Genomic DNA, 19,155 nt, shown 5'->3' with positions numbered 1-19,155 from the left:
AGGGGGCAGACACACTACTGAGAAAAGGCACTTTATTCCAGTGTTGGAGGGAGAGAGGCACCCACAGCAATTCTAAAATCCTGTCAATCTCCATCGCCTAGGAGGTGCGAAGCTGTGGCGGGTCTCACCGGCCCCACTGAAGGGAACTGGCTGTATTCAGTGGGCAGAGGAGGAGGCTGTGCACACTCAGGCCTTCCCGCTCTTCCCCTGGGACACTCGGGTCTCCGGGGGCGCCCTGCGGAACCACTCCGACCAGGAGCCGTCATAAACAGCCACGTCGGGCTTGCCGCATAGGTAGGCAGCCAGGGCAATGTGGCAGGCAGTGACCCCCTTGCGGCACGTGGCGATGAGGGGTTGTGAGAGGTCCACCTTCTTGTCCTGGAACATGGCACGCAGCTCCTCCGGGCTCTTCTCGAAGCCATCTTCTGTCAGGAAGTCCATGAAGGGCATGTTGATGGAGCCACGGATGTGGCCAGAGTCCAGTCCTGGGCGGCAACAGAGGATACAGGGTTAGAGGAGGCACGCCAATGGGAACTGGAGGACCTGGGGCCACCCAAAAAAAGAATCTCTTTGCTCCCTTGGGGACTCAATTTCTATACCTGCTCTGCTTATCGCCAACACTCAAGCTATAAGACCCAAGGCCTGTCTCATCTCACTGCTGCTGGTCTGCATGCATTGTTGGTCTCTCTAACTTTCCCCTCTAGCCTCTGGGAGCTGCCTCTGCACTCCACACCTCAGGCTTTCTCACCTGGGAAATGGGCTCAGTAGTGCACGCCTGTCTCCCTGGGTTACTGGGGAGAGCAGAAGGGTTGAATCCACACCGAAGCTACACACTGTGCTGGCTGCCAAGGACACGGCCGTGTGGGCTCTCCTGGGCAGCCGTTTGCAAGGCCACCGCAGCTGGCTAGCTCTGTGTGTCACTAAAGAAGCCCTCCTGTGAATTTATTTTACAGGTGAAAATGCTGAAGTGTGCTGACATGAAATGGCTCAGCTGAAGACACAGGGACAGGCAGACCCAAGACCACACCCGGTCTTGGTGTTCCTGGGGGGCACATAGTTGTGAAAAGAGGAGACCTGGTATAGGGACACATGTTCAAATCCCAGCTCTACCACTTACTACACTGGTGACATTAAGTAAAGTCACCTCTCTGCACCTCAGTTTCCCTGTGGGGAGTAAATACACCTGCATCAAGATAAATGACATGGACAATATTGAACCCTAATGATGCCTGACCCCATACATGGCTCCCAATCTATGCTCCCTCTAGGAACAGGGGATTATAATCCCCTCCACACACCTCTAAAGCCTAAGTGAGAGCAGGGCAGAGGTGAGGGAGGCCGGGGTCCTTTCCAGAACACACCCAGGGAGGCTTTGAAATAGTTGTCACGGGTGGTGGGTGTGTATGGTAACCCACATCCGTAATCCCTGTAAGCTAGAGGCTGAGGCAGGAGGATCTGCAGTTTGGGGCCAGCCTGGTCTATATAGTGAGTTACAGGTCAGTCTGGGCTATAGAGACCTTGTTTGAAAACCATCAAACTAGTAAAAGGGGACGGCCCTTGCAAACCACAAAGATTAGCCATGGCTGGCTAGTGGTGCCCAAAGGACCCAGGCTTTATCAGTCCTGGCATGCTCAGCCAATTCTCTTCCTTGGGCATCCTGCACCCTTATACAGACAGCACTGAGAGGGAAGCCCAAGCCAGAAATGCCTCCATCTCTTCAGGTTCCCCAAATCCCCACCAACCCATTAAACTTGCAAGACAGAAACAGCATGGTGGGCGTGATGGGAAGAGGAGGAAAGGGCTTGGATTGCTATGAGCAAGTCACATTCCAGCAGGGTGAGCAGCGTCAATCAGACAGGAAGGCTCTCCCTTCAGGGCCTCAGTGTCCCCTCCTATAAGTAAAAGACCCCAGTGACCCCAGCGGCACAGTGGGTACATGCTTGGCCGGTGTAGCAATATGGGAGCTCCCTCATCCCAAAGACGAATCTAAGAACCACTAGCACAAGCAGTCCTCCGATGGGGCCCATGGCCCCGCTTGCACAAGTGACATCGAGACACGTCTTCCTGCTGAACCTGAAACCAGCGATGTGTAACCCTGCCAGGGAGGAGCAGCTGGCTGCAGACATCAACTGTCAGGGTACAGCAGTTCCCTGCGGGAGGCATCGCTGGTCAAGATCCTTTGCGCCGAACCTCTGAGTGCTGTTTTCTTCTTGTCTGCGACACACCAACCTTATTGTTGTCTTAAGTCTATAAAGGGAGTCTTGCCCGAGTGAGGATGAAGCGAGGGATTGCTGGGAAGCCTCAGCACCAGCCACTCGGCCAGGAAGGCTCAGGGCCTCGCTGGGTTTTTCATCAGGGCAGGTGTTGAGGAGTGCACTCCTACAGGCATGCACATGGAGGTCAGAGGACCACCTAGTCTGAGGCCCCTCGTTGGCCCACCCCCCTGGCACTTGATGGTAAGACTGGCTGCAGAGAGCTCAAGAGGTCTGCCTGTCTCTGACAAGCCTAAGCCACTAAGTTGCATTCAGGGATCTAACTTGTGCTCATGCTCGCAAGGCGAGCACTTTCCCCGCTCAGGCTCTCTCCAGCCTCTGCCGGGAGACTTTAAAGGAACAGAGGGCACAGCCTTTGTGCAAAGGGAGAGCCGGGGAACCCATGGGCCAAGGCCAGAGAACTCTGGAACACTGCCAACCAGCTAGAAGCAAACCTCCTGCCACATTCCTCCTCTCTACAGCCAACACCCCAAAAGTGGGTTCTCTCACTCCTCACAAGAGGAATGAAGAGACATTCCTCCTAGCTCTAAAGGAGATGCCAGGCTCAGAGAGACACAACAACACCCTCCTCTCCCCCAGGACACACAGGAGTCACGTAAAATCAAGCCACACTCCAAAGCCTGTGTTTTTTAGTCACTCTCAGCTCCCCTGGAAAAGAAGGCTGAGGCAGGGGAATTACTAAGATGACTTCTTGTGTTCCTCAGCTGCCCAGAAGTCTAGGAATTTGTGTCCCAGGTTTGGCTGAGGAGGGTCAAGTCCATAGGCATGTTGAGATCCTGTAGGCCACAGACGGGCTCAGCTGTTGGAGGCCAGGAAAACCACAGACCTTTCGGGCTTGCATCTCAAAGATAGGGAATCTGGTGTAGACACCCTGGCTGTGGCCCAAGAGACAGGGCCACAGGTAGAGAGGCTCCATGCTCGCACGTAGCAACAGTGAGGAGGGCTGACCTTGCCTGCCCCAGTCCCCATGTTTGCTCTGGCTCACCCCACCCTCTGCAGCAGCCTTAGGCAAGCCTCTTTCTAGAGCCTGCAACTGAGTGGAGTGGGGCCAGGTCCTTGGGCAAGGCCACTGAGGATTTCAGAAGTTGACTGCATCCAGGGGCCTGCAAACCAAAGTGCTAGTCATGGACCAACACCCTCCTCCTTCCTCATCCTCAACCACTCCGCAGTGAAAGAACAGGCTCACAGGCTGAACAACTGAGAAACGAGTGCTACCAGGATCAAATCCAGTACTCCCATTTTATAGATGAGGAACACTGAGGCCTGGAGAGGGGAGACAGCCTATTACTGGCCCAGGCCTCAAGAGACCCTTGCATTCTAAGGTCCCTCTCCTTTCTACGACTCTTCCTATTTACTCTGGGTGCTCAGCCTTGGACCTGACTAGCATAAGCTACCTCTGTGCTTCTTTGCTAGTATTCCTTCCAGTGCTAACACACAGCTCCGCCTGAATATTCTTTTATTCTACACCCTAACTCAGGACTTTGGAAGTCACGTGAAGGCCTAAGGTAAGTTGCCCCTGAAGGGAGCAGCCATCGGGTCATGTTTTTTTTTTTTTTTGTTTCTGCCACATTCACTCCCTTCAGGAACACTCAAGAGTCAAGGGCTCCCCGCCCCCGTGATTTTTTATATCCGGACTACTGAACCCACAGGAACTTCCCTGAACCCACCCAACAGACCATAACCTTGGCAGTGTGCATTTTGTTTTCTCGTACAAATCCTCGTATAGAATGGGGCAAGCGGCCCACCCTGCCTGTCTAAATGGCCCTGGACTTTGCTCAGTGCCTTCCCCTCCAAAGAGCCCCTTTGCTGACTTGCTATGTGGAAAAAAAAAAAAAAGCCATGGGCATGAGGCAGGGCTGGGGACCTCTGGCGAACACAAGGCCAAGCAGTTGGGCTGAGTACCCTCCACATAGGAGCGGCTGAACTGGAAGGAGAACCCTGGTTGCCTGGCACCCAAGGGGAATCAGGAGAGGTAGGAAGAATCATGAACAGAGAGGGGCTTTAGAACCGTGTCCTCTCTCCCAGCCTCGGCTTTCCTCATCTATAAATTGGTGGGAAGGCAATGTCTGGACTCCGTTTCACTCACGTCTCAGTTTGCTTTCTAGCCTGCTGGGAGAGCTCCATGACCAGCTTCACTCCCCCTCCCCCCAGCATAAGTTTTGAGAAGAAAAAGGGCTTTGAGCCAAGACCAGGAGGGGCTGTGGGCGTTCTGTGTCCATAGTCTCTGGAAAGTGCCCAATGAGCAAGCGTCTTTCTCTCCTGACCTTCCCAGAGCGCCACAGGCGGGGGAAATCAAAGGCCTGGAGAGGCCCATGCCAAGCTCTGCCAATTGTGTGCGTGGCCTTGACCTGCTCCTTCCTGTGTGCCTTGGCCCCACTCTATCCGGTGGGCTGACAGTTTAGTATTAAGACCGTAAAAACAGGGTTGCGGACACCAGGAGGCAGAAAGGAAGAAGCGTTTTGCAACAAGTTAGGCAAAATGTTACCCCGGAGTTAAGTCATTCAGGGCAGGGATACTTACTGATAAAAAAGAGCCTTGAGAGGCAGGGGACTAGTGTTGGGGGTGGGGGAAGCAAGACCTGGGGTCCCCTGGACCCTAGGAAGTGGTGGTGGCACTGGATGGGCTTATATCTGAGTTTAGAACCCTGGTTTAAGACAAAATAGCACTGGGTTCAAACCCAGCCACTGCCACTTAACAGACCCAAGTAGCAACATCTCATCTTCTGTCTAAGTTAGGTATTTCATTTCATCGATATCCCCCTGCACCAGCCGGCAGCTGTTGCATCAGCTCCACAAACAGACTGTGGCTGCTGGTTGAGCTTCTGAACTGACTGCTGACTGACTTTTACAAACACCAGTCAGAGTCCCAGGAGAGCCGGAGGAAGGACACTGTGGTGTTTGAAGGAGTTTCTGGGGTCTAGGGGGTGTGAGCATACACGCAGACCTCTGTACAGCCCGTGTAAGTGACTGCTCGTGGGTGGGATGTCCTTTCCTGCATCCTAGTGCATGTGGGAGAGAGAGCTGGCGTCTGGAAGTGGGCCGTGGAGAGAGACAGGCCACCAGCCGCCGCTACTAATGCAGCACAGGGCTGTGGGCACCCAGGGCCCTCCCTCACTTATCAGAGAGCTGCAAAAGCCTTCAAGGTTGACTGTCCCCTCCCATTTTACAGATGGAAAGACAAATCTAACACGGAGGGAGGGACGGAGGGGCCCGGCCGTTCCGCTTCCCCATCTTTTGATGGACGGTCCTCCCCTGGGGCCCTGGTAACACCTACCGACCGCATCGGGCTCCGGCTGTGTGCCCAGGTACCTTCCTTGGGCCCGAGAGTCCACCAGCTGGAACCTTTTAGACTGAAGGTTCTCCAGGACCTGCTCGTAGGTCTTGAGCAGGGAGCGGTCCAGCGTGGCTTTGAACACGGCCGGCTCGGGCCTCGAGGGCTCGGACGTCACCGGGTGGCCCTCCTTCAGCCAGTTCCGGAAGCCGCCGTTGAGCACTGACACGGTGCGGTGGCCGAACACCCGGAACATCCACCACACCCGGGGCGCGTAGAAGCTGCCGAGCTCGTCCCCGTCATACACCACCACGTGCGTGTCGTTGCTTATACCCAGGTTGCCCACGTACTCCCCGAAGCGGGCCTCACTGGGCAGCATCATCTCGTAGGGCGAAGCCGTGTCCCGGCACTCCTCTATGTCAAAAAAGGACGCGCCGGGCACGTGGCGCTCCTGGTACTCTCGGCGCGCCTGGCGGGTCCCCGGTGAGTACCAGGACGCGTCCAGCACCCGAAGGCCGGGTCCCAAGTTGCCGGACCGAATGGATTCCGCCAGCCACTTGGTGGAGACCAGCGCCCGGTAGAGCACCTGATGAACCATAGCGGCGGCTCTGCCTGTCACCTGGCCCCGGGTGGGAACCCGGAGAGACACCAGCCTGAGAGGACTCGGTGCAATGGGCGGAGCCCAGGAGGGAGGGCCGGTTGTCCCCCCGCTACACTTTCCCAGCGTGCAATGGTAACTGCACCCAGAGCGAGACCGGGGCCACTGTGGGATAGGTTTGCACATTTCCCTAGGGAAAGCCTGCTCTGCCCCTCCCACTGTCTCGGTGCCATCCCCGTCTGGTCTCTAGAGGGCAGGTGGGCGTGGCCGAGGGCTTCGGAGCGCCCCAATAGCAGCAGCCGCTGGGAGGAGCTAGCTCAGGACTCTGTTTGCAAGAATGGGGTGCGGGGGGCGGGGAAGGAACACAGATCCTAGGTGGAGAAGACGGCCCTCGGGTTGCGAGTTCCCTCTCCGGGCGCACTGACCACTCGCCAGCCCTTCTGCTTCTGTTTTCTGAAGCCTGGGTTCTCTGGCTTCTGGAATGCCCCAATCCCGTGAAGGGGCTCCCAGTTCCCTGCCTTCCTTTCGCCACCAGGATCCAGCCAGCGGGCCCACACCGGGCGGCCCGCAGCAATCCAGTCGCCCCAGTAGCTTGGCTGGCTCTCGCCTTTACACTCCAGAGAGGCGGGCGGGTTCAAACCGGGAGCCGGGAGCGTTCTCAAGTGGCCCTCACCATTGCGCCGCCTCCCACGGGGGGTGCTTTTCTCGCAGACAGTCGGGAGTCTGAGCAGCTCCTGCACCTCCGCACCGCAATTCTGTTTTCCCCCTTGCTGGTATAACGCTTTTCACCCCCGAAGCGGGGTAGGAAAGGCTCGGGTGACGCTGGGACAGCACGCAACCCGGCTGCACGGCGCGTTCTTCCCCCCGCGGCCCGGGGAATGGAAGGTGCAGCCAGCAGCTGCTCGGAGTGGCTAAGGCGGTAGGCTGTGCCCGAGTCTCCTCCCTTTGGCTGGTCGCAGGTTGGTGGCGGAAGGAGGGGACCTCTGAGGGCCCGGGGAGGGGGTGACATGGCGGAGCAGGGAGCACGAGACCCTAGTGCCTGCTACCCAACGCGTCCTGTGAGGGAGGGTGCTCTTCGGGGGTGCATAGCGTGTCACCACGCAGGAGTGGAGGAGGGGGTGCAGGTGGTCACGAGAGGAGAGTTTCCAGGGCTCCCCTAACTTGCCTTACCAGGGGCTGTCCACAGCTCCTTGTGACCGCCTGTGGGTTGGGTTGGGTAAGAAGCAGGCAGGTAGCAGTGGCTGGCAGGGGTTTGGAATGTCCTGGTGCCTCCCCGAGAAAGTAGGAGGGCCCGAGAGAACCCACAAAGCCGTTCAGAGGGCCTGTGATGAGAACACCCAAGGCTCCCCAGGAGGAGAAAGTAGTAGAACACAGTGGAATGAAATGAAACTAACGTTTATCAGGCCCTCCTGCGGTGGCGAGGGCCTTGACGACCCTGCGGGATAGGGCTGAAACTTCTCCCAACAGGAGAAACAGGTAGTGCCAGGAGGCGTCAGGGCGCGGAGTAAAGTAGAGACTAATTTCTGACCTGAAGCCCAAAGCGGTGGGAGCCGCCTTGGTCTCCCTGCCCCGTCCTTGAAGATAATCCCTTTGGCCTTCAATCTTTACCGCTTCGTTGTAAATTTATGTAAATGCCAATTGGTAAAACATCTGGAGGCAGGGCATGGCTCTAGCAAACTGGCTGTACCCCACCTCTCTATAGTTTCTTCTGTTCCTCTGGAATGCTTTTCCTTTGGACTTCCCCCCCACCCCTGTTTTTAAACATTGATCCTGCCCTGAAATGCTGTGTGTTGCAAAAATTCAAACACTGCTTAGCATTTTCCAAGGGTCCCCTGAGCCTCGTGCTTGACGGTGGGGAAAGTGCCAGGAGGGTCCCGGTGGGGAGGTGCTCTTGTGCCTCTGCATATGTGGCATATATGCCTTAGGATGGCCTGGAGCTGCTCTATGTGTCCTGATGGTCCTGCAGAGAGAGCATTCTCGCCTGGAATCCTGGCCCTCCAAGCGTAAAGGAACCTACTCTCTTCCTGTTTTCCACCCCTCAGGAACACCCATAGCCCTCTTTCTGCAGCCCAGTGTCCTTTGTGGTAGCTGTCAATCAAACAGGGGGGTGGGGTCAGGTGACCTCAGACCTCTGAAGTCCCGCCCTCTGGAAGTCTAAGACAGTTTGTAGGAGTAGATTCAAGAGCCGCTTTACTTTACAACAGCTTTACTTTCAACTACCCTAGGTGATCATTCAAAGAAGCTGTATGTGGAGTAAATGGTGGCCCTTCTGTATTTATTTTTCAGTCTCATTAAGAGGTGGTTTTTTGGAGTCTGACATAGTGGCTTATGCTTGTAATGGCCCTACTCCTGAAGCTAAGGCAGGAGGGAGATGTTTTCAAGTTCCAGGATACAGAGTGAGACCCTGAAGGGGGCAGGGTGGTGCTCCTGGGAAGATGGCTCAGCCAGCTTGCCCGGAAAGCACAAGGCCCCGAGTTGGATCCCCTACAGCCTACATAAGCAACACAAGACATGTTGCATGCCTGTAATCTCAGCACGGGGGAAGGAGTGACAGGTACGTCCCTGGGGCTCAGTGTGCAGCCAGCCAAGGTGGGTCCCAGGCCACAGAAAGATCTCTATCCCAAAAACGAAATAAAATGGCTAATGCCTGAGGCTCCATCTGACATCTGAGATTGTCCTCTGCCCTGCACACACACACACACACAGAGGAACCATCATGCCCACACAAACAGCCTGTGCCAGGGCATTTGTGCTGTCTGACTCTGAAATCAGAGATGGAGAGGCAAAATTCCCAAGAATGATGGAGGTGAAGTTGCTGCTCTCCTTCATGAAAGGATTGTCCCACCGGCCCTGGCTTCCCTGCCCTCTGTGCACATACCTTTGTCACATCCAATGCATGGCAAACACTGGGATCAGTCCTTAGCCAGAGTCCATGACCAACCAACTTGCTTTCTTGTTCTTTTTGTTGTTGTTTTCTTTTTTGAGACAGGGTTTCTCTGTGTAGCCCTGGCTGTCCTGGAACTTGCTCTGGCTGGCCTTGAACTCAGAGATCTGCCTGCCTCTGCCTCTGGCTGGAATTAAAGGTGTGGGCCACCACTACTTGGTTCACCTCTTTGTTCTTCTCCCTGAGACTTAGTTTTCAGGAAGCCCTTCCACCTTCTCCCTCCCTTCCACCTTCTCCCTCCCTTCCAGGCCAAGGTAGAGACCTTGGTGTTCGCTCTAAACTCCCAGTTGCTTTGATGCTTGAGTTGCTTTGGGGCCTACCAGCTCTGCCCCGGCCCCACCCCAGGGCCCAGGCCAGTGATTCAAGCCTATCTCCACTTAATACCCTGGTTTCTGTTGTTTGTTTTTGTTGTTTGGTTTTGTTTGGTTTGGTTCTGGTTCTTGTTTGTTTTGTTTTGTTTTGTTTTGTTTTGTTTTTGCTGAATAGTCCAGGCTGGTCTGGAACTTCCTATGTAGTCTAGGCCGGCCTTGAACTCTGGTCCTCCTACCTCAGTCTCCTAAGTACTGGTATTATAGGATGCCCAGCTTCCACTCCAGGTGACTCAAAGCCTCAGTGGCTTTCAGAAGAAGGTGACAGTACCAAACCTCCTAAAGCCTGCTCCTTCAGCAGGTTGGGGAGAGGCTGGCCTGTCAAGTGTTGTAATATATGAGGATTAAACGACACTGGGCTAAGGGTGAACGCTGGTTATTGCTCCCATTGGACACCCAGAACTGCTCAATGAGTGAGCAGATTTGATTGGCTGTGGAGCTGGGCTGCATCTTGGAGAAGGGCTGAAACTTTGGCCTTGTTTGCTTTACTTAAGCTCCAATTGAACCTGTCCCTGGCTCCACCCGACCCAGGGGAAAAAAAAAAGAGAGAGCGAGGGGCGCGTACCACCCTCTCCTGTCGCCCATGGTCGTGAGGTCAGTTGAAGCTGAGTATTATTCAAGGCCTGGCAGGGGGCGTCCCTGGGTGATAAAGGCAGAACCTGGCTTCACCGCAGGCCATGTCTGCATTCCTGGACTCTGCTCTGCCGGTGCGCAGGCTCCACCCCCGCCGATTAGCACATAGGCCACAGCCTCAGCCCCTGACAGGCGGGCCTCCAGATTCTGATCTCTTCACTGTCTTGCAGGCCCGCGATCCGAGCATCCCCAAGGTCATGGCCGCCCCGCAGCTTTTCCGAGCGCTCGTGTCAGCGCAGTGGGTGGCGGAGGCCCTGCGGACCCCGCGCGCCTCGCAGCCGCTGAAGTTACTGGATGCCTCCTGGTACCTGCCCAAGCTGAGCCGCGACGCGCGCCGCGAGTTCGAGGAGCGCCACATCCCGGGCGCCGCCTTCTTTGACATCGATCGCTGCAGCGACCTCACGTCGCCCTACGACCACATGCTGCCGAGCGCCGCGCACTTCGCCGACTACGCGGGCAGCTTGGGCGTGGGCGCGTCCACGCACGTCGTGGTCTACGACGGCAGCGACCAGGGCCTCTATTCCGCCCCGCGGGTCTGGTGGATGTTCCGCGTCTTCGGCCACCGCTCCGTGTCGCTGCTGGACGGCGGCCTCCGTCACTGGCTGAGCCAGAACCTGCCAATCAGCTCCGGCCGGAGCCCCTCGGAGCCGGCGGAGTTCTCCGCGAAGCTCGACCCCTCCTTCATCAAGACCCACGAGGACATCCTGGAGAACCTGGAGACCCGGAGCTTCCAGGTCGTGGACGCCCGTGCGGCCGGACGGTTCCGAGGCACTGACCCGGAACCCCGAGATGGTAACGCGCGGGGAAAACTGGCGGATCAGGGCGTGGGGACAGGCTGGTGTGTGCGCTGGACACTGCCCAGCCTTGTGCTGGCCTTTCATGCATACCGAGCAAGGGAGAAGGGTTGGTTCCTGGGCGCTTCACTTGAAAGCCTCTGGCTTCCTTCTTACAGCGGAGGCCACAACACCACCTCATAATTTCCGAACTTTGGGCTGAGGTTGCCTACACACCCTTGAGAATCCAGGATACCCAGGACGCAACAGCAGCCCAATAACTCTGGCCACCACAAAATACCGGAAGGAAGCCCCCACAGAGCTTAGGGAAGGACCCATATTTGGTCCCGATGAGGTGTGGCCTGCAGTTGATGGGGTGTGGAGGTTTTAAGGGATTCCGAGCGGGGGCGGGGGGGGAGCGAGGGGGGGAATGGGGGTGGGTCGCCCAAACTTGAATGGTTGGTGCCCCAGGTGAGGGCCAAGCCGGCTGCCTATGGCCTGGGCTTATCCAAGCAAAGCCCTTGTGTGCCGTGGAAAGGGACCCACAAAGCAGGTAGGCCTATACGCCTTCCATGCTGGTGTAAGCCTTTCAAACCTCTCAGGAGATAGATAGAGCCAGCTTTCAGTACCGGCAGATAGCACATGCCAGTGTATTATTATTATTATTATTATTTATTATTATTTATATATTATTATCCAAAAAGTATATTATTATTATTGTTATTACTATTATTTTGGTCTGTGCTGAGGCTGTGCTCTTCCTTCCCCTGTCCTTAGCATTTACTGTTGTGAGGTCCACTCAAAGCCAACCTAACTCAAATACCAGGTCGATGCAGGTGACAAAAGTGTAATCAAGCCAATACTGACCGATCAGGGCCGCAGAACAGACTCGGGAGCTGAACTATGACCCTGAAGGGATGCTGTACATCGTATCTAAAGGAAGAAACCACAAGGTGGGGGGGAGCGGGGTGGGCTGTAGTATTGTCCGGTCATATTTCAACATAAGGGGTTGAACAAGGAAGTTTCCATCCGTCAGGATGGGAGTAGGTTCCTGGGCCCGAGAACATGAACTTAGTTGACCTTGCCAGCAAGATGGAGAAGTTGTCCTTGAAATGGCTAGACTCAGACAGTTGTTTCAACTTTTCCCTGAGATGTCTGGACTCGAGATAACTGTTTCCTTTACAACAGATGCTGTTCAGCTATGGGGGAGTCCCCAGACCCCTAGGGCCTAGTACCCTGAATGTAGTTTTTCCCAGTGATGAAATGGAGTCTGAAAACAAAATGGTAGAACTCAGAACAAGTTTCTTTTGCTTGTTCCCAACATTTACAACCGTAATGGGTATTGAAAGAAATCTAGGGATAGGTGCAGCGCCTCGTGGCTGTGATGCCAGCATTTTGGAGGCTGAGACAGGTGGGCCATGAGTTTCAGGCCAGCTTGGGCTATATAGTGATTTCCAGGTCAGCTTGACCTACAGAGTGAGATCCTGTCTCAAGACTCAAAAGGGAGAGAAAGGAGTCAGGGAAAAACCTAGAGACATTTTAATTGTTAGGAGGGTGTGTGTAGATTACATGATAGGACATGTTTCAGATGATTGTGGGGTCTAGGCATCAATTCTCCTCCAAATACGGAGCGATTCCTGCACTGTCATTGTGTAGGTCAGGAAAATAGCCCTAGAATGGCCACCTTGCCCAAGGTCTCAGGAAGGAGCCTCTCTGGATTCAGACTCCTCACATACTTAACAGTGAACAAACAGCAATTTCCCCATCATTTCTCTTCAGCCCGCTAGGATGCAGCAGCCAGCCATGGCCCTGTGCCCTCTCTGCTGGTACAGGCTTTGTTTCAGAGACCTGGCTGTGCTGTACTTCCTGGGTAGCACCTGGCAGGTCACCCAGCCCCTCTGGATGGTGGCCCTTGTACGTGTATAAAGAGAACAATAGGTTACGGGAAACGCAATGCGATGTCATGGGGTAAAAGAGCAAACGTAACTAAATTGCCCAGCTCTGTTCACACACTCAAAACAAGGTGGGGCGTGGCGTCATCAGCCAGTGTTTCTCCACCCAGGCTCCTTCGGACATGTTTAGAGTGTCCTACCACCAACTACACTTATTTGTCTGGTGCTTTGCATTCAGATGTTAATTGCTTGCACCCCCAAGATTCTTACTCTTCTATGAACAGTCCCTTGTGTGCACCAAAGTGATAAACTGTATAACCTTGCCTCCGAAATTACCCCTGATTGGCTAAAGAAAGTTGCCTACACACCTGGGCAGGGCAGAAGTAAGGTAGGCGGAGCTAAGGTCAGAGGCCTTGGAGGAGAAGGAGCTTAGGTGGGGAGAGGCAGGAAGGAGAGTAGGGAAGAAGGAAGCAGAGACTCAGCCCCAATGTATAGACATCTTAAAAATCTAACAGGTCTCTATGTCTTTTATCGATATGATAGTGGGATAGATAATCAGCCGCCATCATAATCTGAGGCTTAATAATAACCCTTAATAGCCAACTATTTTCTACAACTCTTACTCACTTGTAGATGGGGCTGAATGGTGAGGACCTCACAGGCTAGTAAACACGATCCAGGCCATTTCTACTTCCCGGCCAAGCACGGCTGCAATTTGCTGTGTCAGTCCAGCAGGGCAGGGTGCATGCTTTGCTTGGTAAAGCTGGAGGTGTAGGAAACACTGACATGACTTATCCATTGCACCCTGGCTGGATAGTCTGCTCCTCTCGGGGCTTTGGGAAAGAGCTCAGGAATGCCGTCTCTAGCTGTCCTCGGAGGATGGAGACCAGTGTGGACCAGCAGCTCCCATGAAGACCTGTCTGTCCCTCCCTGTACGGGGAAACCAAGGCAGAAGTTTCTCACAGATGCATTTCAGGATCCAGAGGGCCCAGCTGACAGCTGTGAGGTTTCACTGTGGTGTGAGTCTCAGCCTTCCTGTGAAAACAGGGCTTTAGCAACCTCTGGCTGGAATAAATCTAGAGACAAAACGCAGGTTGGAGCTCATGGGGCTTCTGAGCAATGGGTAAAGTGACACGCCTCCTAATCCACACTTTTTTTTTTTTTATTGTGGACAGAGTCTTGTGTAGCCCAAGTTGGCTTCAAACATGACTATGTAACTTAGTAACTTTAAACTTCTGATCCTCCTGCCTTCACTTCCCAAGTGCTGGGATCACAGGCAGGTATCCCCAGAATTGTTTTTGGAGGTGCTGAGGGTGAAAGCCAAGGCTTCATGCATGCTAGGCAAGCCATCTACTCGCTGAGCCACACCCCCAGCATCAAGACTGAATTCTCTTGAGAATACAGACTGATTTTCCCCAGCCAGGTGTGTGTCGTCACACACCTGTAATCCCAGCACTCAGGGAGGCAGAGGCAGGTGGATGGCTGTGTGTTTGAGGCCAGCTTGGTCTACAAAGCGAGTCCAAGACAGCCAAGGCTACAGAGAGAAACCCTGTCTCAAAACAAAAAGAAAAGTAGAAAGAAAAAAAAATAAAAACAAACAAACAAAAAAAACCCCTGACTTCTCTGGTGACCAGATGGAGTCCAAAGTCGTCCAGGCACACTGAGGCATTCCTGCCCCTTCACTCCCCTGATGTCTGAGCCCTGGCAACAATGATGTTTTATGCATAATTCCCGGGTTCATGGGTTCTTCCTGTCTGCATGTTCTCTCCCGCCGACTGGCTGGCTTCTACTCATCCTGGGAGAAGGCCCCACCCTCCCTAGGTACAAGCACCGGCTCTGGGGTGCTTACAACTCATCCCACCCACTGCCAGCTGGGGCATGCTAACGTTTGCGCCTTGTTCTCCTGGGGATGGGGGTGGCAGTCATTTCTTCCTCGTGGAATTCGGGTGGTATTAAAGAAGAAAATGCTGCTGGGGTCCAGGTACTGCCAAGCACAAAGCAAGCATTCTGCCTTGTCAGCTTATTTGCGTACTGCTGCTATTTTTGTGCTATAGCCCCGGGGCATTCTTGTCACACTAGCAATCATCTAATTATTGCCTCTCTGCCCTGTACACCTTCTCTAGGCCTCCTCCTGTCCCAAGTTCTCGTTGGACAGAGGTCCTGTGTATGGCTCTGCCGCCCCCAAAGTTCACAGTCAGGAAGCTCAGGGTCTTGTGTGGCTCTGGTAGAGTCTTGGGTTCACACTCTAGCCAGCAATTAGCTGGGTCTGGTGGCTTTGGGTGTTCCTTAGGCTGGCCATCTGTGTAGTGGGGCTGCCTAGCGCTGGTAGCTGGAGGATAAGATAAGTCGTTGGAGCCATGTGGCATTCTGCCTTGGTAGGCTTAATACCACAAATACCAGCAACACTAGGCATCACTCAACCTGCCCTTCCTTGTGTCCCTCTTTTGCAGGCATTGAACCCGGCCATATCCCTGCCTCCATAAACATCCCGTTCACTGAATTCCTGACCAAGGAGGGTCTGGAGAAGAGCCCAGAGGAGATCCGACGCATTTTCCAGGAGAAGAAGGTGGACCTGTCCAAGCCCTTGGTCGCCACGTGTGGCTCCGGTGTCACAGCCTGCCACGTGGCCCTGGGGGCCTTCCTCTGTGGCAAACCGGACGTGCCTGTCTATGACGGCTCCTGGGTGGAGTGGTACATGCGTGCCCAGCCCGAGCATATCATCTCCGAGGGCCGAGGGAAGACCCAAGGGAAGACCCAGTGAGGCCCGGCAGGACACAGTACAGCTTGGGTGACACCTGACCACCGCAGTGCCAAGCCTGGTCACCCTGACTCTGCTTTGAGGAGGGTCCCTCCTCAGACAACTCAGGTGGTGTTTGGGGTGGCACCCCAGAGACCAGGAGATCCAATGACTCCTGGGAGCCCAGTGGAGGTAGCTATGACGGTGGCAGGCAGTAAGAGGGTACCCAGGAGAGGGAGGGAGGGAGGGAAAGAGGGAGGCCAGGCAGCAGACCAGCCTGCAAGGTGCTAAGCTGGGGCCCACCTAGCTTGTTTCACTGTAGAGAAATAAAACAAAAAGCACAGAAACTTTGTGGTTGTGAGAACGTCTGTTTCCTGAGGAGCCAGGGGTCCCTGCACACCTATTGGCTTTGGGAGGCCTCCCAGCCTGGGGGGAAAAACATTATAGCCTTCGGTTGATGCTGAGGCCTCAGAGACCCTGTTCTCAGATGCTGTGACAAACTCATCTACCCACAATCCTGGCATCTCCCTCTGCCTTCTGGGCTCTTCGTTTTATTTGCATGTGTGCACATGTGAGTCTGTGTGCCTGTGGATCTGCGTGTGTGTTGAGGCCCGAGGTCCTGAGGGCTGAATGTAAGCCCTGCCAGCCCGAAACCGAGTGTGATGTCTCCACAGCCCTGCCTCTGGGTGATGTCAGGTGAAGTTAGCTGTGGCTTGTCTGGGACCCCACAGGAAGCCTTCTACATGCAGGTGAACAACAGAGGAGGCCCTTTCAGGAGAAAGAAAGGTCCACAGCATAGGCAGCTGTTCCAACCTTGCTGGAGTATGGGTGGACTGAGGGCTTTGAGCCTTTCTGCTCCAGAGAACCAGCCTACCCACTGTTCCAGAATAGGGACTCCACGCACTGCTGTCTGTAGTTATTCTCTGGCAGAGCTGAACAGAGGTGTCTAAAAAGTTCTTGGTCATCCTTCCCTGAGTTTTCTGCCCCATTCTGGCAGTGCAGGGAATTGAACCCAGGGCCTCATACCTGCTAGAGAACGAACCACCGAACCGCTGTACTACAGAGCCCAGCTACAGACCCCTCCCCTCATCTTTCCCCTGAATGCCCTCCCAGAAGCACAGGATAGCACCACATCAGTTGTCACTAGGACCTGGGAGGTGGCGTTAGCTTTTTTAGCTTCTTTGGAATATACCAAAGTGAGACAATACCTAACCATGGTATGCTTCCTGCAGATCTGGGACCCAGGCCCAGGATTCTGATTCTGAGCTCCCTCTCCCTTTGACTCTATTAAGCCCGCAGAACAGGGAGGAGCCAGCGGCGTGGCCTCCTGCTACCGGCAGCAAGAGTTCTGAAGGAAGCCACGCCCTCCTGGAGCCCCGCCCTCTGTTCTATGCCGTGAAAAGCCAGTCACTTCAGAAGAGGGGAGTCAGACAGAAACCTTGCACAGACAGCCTCAGGCTGGACAACTCTGCCCTGAGGCCTTTCCTACCCACTGGACACTCAGCAGCATTTTTTGGCTTCTGCCCCACAGATGCCAGTTGATGTCCAACTATTAGACTCCAAGGAGAGAACGCTACCTCACAAACAAAGGATGGTGGACAGCAGCCGTCAGGAACAGCAGAGGCAGAGACACTCTCAGCCCCTCAACTGATGTGAAGCCCCCAGTTTCACATCCAATTCCTCCCTTCCCGCTTGGCTCAGGTGAGCCTTGCTTGGTCTCCCTAGAGGAGTCTGTTCTAGGAGAGACAGGAGCCCTTCTCCCTCCTGACCCAGCCTCTCCACAGGGTCTTCCTGACCGACTGGGCTTGCTGCAGAGTCCCTTAGCTTTGATTTCCTCATCTTTTTGTTCTTCCTTAAGCAAAAGGAGGGATAAACTGACATAATCTACAGAAATACTTCAGCCTGATGCTGGACACAGTAAGAATCAACTACTAATGTTTGGGTTTGTTTATTTACTTACTTACTTATTTTGAATTTTTACACTTTTTCATGTTTTTACCTCTCTCTCCCTCTTTCTCTCTCTCTCCCTCTGTCTCTCTCCCTCTCTCTCTGTCCTCCACAATGCTCACATAAGATCAGAGAACAGCTCTGGGAGTCAGTACTCTTCTTCCCAGTCTGAGGGATCAAACTCATGTCACCCTACTTGGCTGCAAGTGCTTCTATCCACTGAGCCGCCTAACCAGCCCCAACGGTGTTTATTTTTAGCATATTTTTAGTAGCTAGGCACGGTTACATTTTTCTCTGGCATCGGGAGACAAAAATAATTAACACAAGAATCGTGTCTTTGCTTCAAGAGCCTCCAAACCAAGAGAGGAAACCAAAACTTTCGATCATTTTCCAGAGAGTAAAGAGCACTGTGAAGTGATCTGCTTTCTAACAGGCTGCATTTATAAAGGAAAACAAAACAAACAAAAAACTCAAGAGAGGTGGAGTGCTTTACCCGAGTGTGCACAGCTAACCTGAGAGGAGTCTCACTGGAGAATAACCATCCAGTGCAGGGGTTTCTCGTAGGACCACGCCTGCGCTCTTCTTCTAGATTTACAGAGGACAGAAATATGTGCACCACATGCATGACACATGGCAATTCGCTTCCACAGCTCTAGGGGAGGCTTGAGGGATGGGTTTTCAGCCAGAAATTCCCAAACCCCCCCCCCCACACACACTCAGACTACCCAGATGAGGCTTTTCTGTCCTTGGAAAATCCGACGCAATGGGAACAGATTTTGAGGAAACCTGAACTTAGCCAGGGTCTTCCAGCAATGACCCAGGGCCACCTCTGAGCTCTGCCCTGCCTCCTGTGAGGGTGGACCCCGGAATAATTGACTGCCCTCTGTAGGCCCTGCCTCAGCCTGCATGCACCCCGCCCCACCCCAACTCTGTGGGATCCAAGGAGGAGCTTGCAACACCAGCAATGGCCAGAGTTTTGTCCGCTTGACAAATATTTGCTGAGCACCCCCACCATGCTGAGGTCTTTCCCAGCCCTGTCTAACCAGCTGTATCAGAATGTTCCAGTTTTCCGCACCATTGCCAATAAGGGTCATGGTCCAAAGCACCCACTGACAAGATAGTTGAATCGTGGATCAGTGCGGTGCCTATGCCTGGCACTTCGGAGTTGGCCTTGCCCAGAAACTGTCTTCCTGGGCCTCAGCTTTTCTTCTGAGATACAGAAGCAAGAATCCTTCCAGGCTCAGGGGAGCCCTGGCATATGCTGGAAGACTGTCAGCCAGTGAGCACAGGGGAGGGTGAATCACCAGAAGAAAGGATCACTGTCAAGGTAACTGGAAGCCTCATGATCTTAAGCAGCAAATCTTCATCCAGTCATGATGGTGCACACCTTTAATCCCAGCACTTGGGAGGCAGAGGCAGATCTCTGAATTTGAGGCCAACCTGGTCAACAGAGCAAGTTTCAGGACAGCCAAGGCTACACGGAGAAACCCTGTCTCAAAGTAAAATAAAATAATAGAACAAAATGGAAAAAAAAAAAAAAACAGGAGTAGTGGCACACACTATTAATCCCAGCACTTAGGCAGAGGCAGGCAGATCTCTGTGTGTTCAAGGCCAGCCTGGTCTACAGAGTGACATCCAGGACAGTCAAGGCTACATGGAGAAACCCTGTCTCAAAAACCCAAAAATAAATAAATAAATAAAATAACTGGCTTCTACAATA

At 54.0% G+C, this 19,155-nt stretch overlaps 2 protein-coding genes across 6 annotated transcripts; one reads left to right on the top strand and one right to left on the bottom strand.

Annotated features, from left to right (window-relative positions):
• Positions 1–15: 15 nt before the first annotated feature.
• Tst (thiosulfate sulfurtransferase) lies at positions 16–6,420 on the bottom strand. The gene is made up of 2 exons (XM_021636755.2): positions 5,547–6,420; positions 16–485 (listed from the first exon to the last, which is right to left on the bottom strand). The coding sequence occupies exons 1-2, from the start codon at positions 6,325–6,327 to the stop codon at positions 187–189; spliced, it is 1,080 nt and encodes a 359-aa protein (XP_021492430.1). The 5' UTR covers positions 6,328–6,420; the 3' UTR covers positions 16–186.
• Positions 6,421–6,498: 78 nt separating this feature from the next.
• Mpst (mercaptopyruvate sulfurtransferase) lies at positions 6,499–15,835 on the top strand. 5 transcript variants are annotated; one of them, XM_021636756.2, is made up of 3 exons: positions 6,499–7,100; positions 10,257–10,878; positions 15,202–15,835. In XM_021636756.2, the coding sequence occupies exons 2-3, from the start codon at positions 10,284–10,286 to the stop codon at positions 15,510–15,512; spliced, it is 906 nt and encodes a 301-aa protein (XP_021492431.1). In that variant the 5' UTR covers positions 6,499–7,100; positions 10,257–10,283; the 3' UTR covers positions 15,513–15,835. The 5 variants fall into 5 exon arrangements, with proteins under 5 accessions (XP_021492431.1, XP_060245087.1, XP_060245086.1 ...); XM_060389104.1 differs by lacking the exon at positions 6,499–7,100 and adding an exon at positions 7,597–7,617; XM_060389103.1 differs by lacking the exon at positions 6,499–7,100 and adding an exon at positions 8,673–8,695.
• Positions 15,836–19,155: the final 3,320 nt, after the last annotated feature.

Source organism: Meriones unguiculatus, chromosome 8 (genome assembly GCF_030254825.1).
Source record: "Meriones unguiculatus strain TT.TT164.6M chromosome 8, Bangor_MerUng_6.1, whole genome shotgun sequence".
In the NCBI taxonomy this organism is placed as follows: Eukaryota; Metazoa; Chordata; class Mammalia; order Rodentia; family Muridae; genus Meriones; species Meriones unguiculatus.
This window is presented reverse-complemented; position numbering and strand designations above follow the sequence as displayed.

Excerpts from the sequence above, each read along its gene's own strand:
- Tst (XM_021636755.2), bottom strand. The coding sequence starts at position 6,327 with ATGTGCAAACCTATCCCACAGTGGCCCCGGTCTCGCTCTGGGTGCAGT. Across the intron at positions 486-5,546 it reads GCCGGAGCCCGATGCGGTCG|GACTGGACTCTGGCCACATC; the intron begins GTAGGTGTTACC and ends GTTGCCGCCCAG.
- Mpst (XM_060389102.1), top strand. The coding sequence starts at position 10,131 with ATGTCTGCATTCCTGGACTCTGCTCTGCCG. Across the intron at positions 10,161-10,256 it reads TCCTGGACTCTGCTCTGCCG|GCCCGCGATCCGAGCATCCC; the intron begins GTGCGCAGGCTC and ends ACTGTCTTGCAG. Across the intron at positions 10,879-15,201 it reads TGACCCGGAACCCCGAGATG|GCATTGAACCCGGCCATATC; the intron begins GTAACGCGCGGG and ends CCTCTTTTGCAG.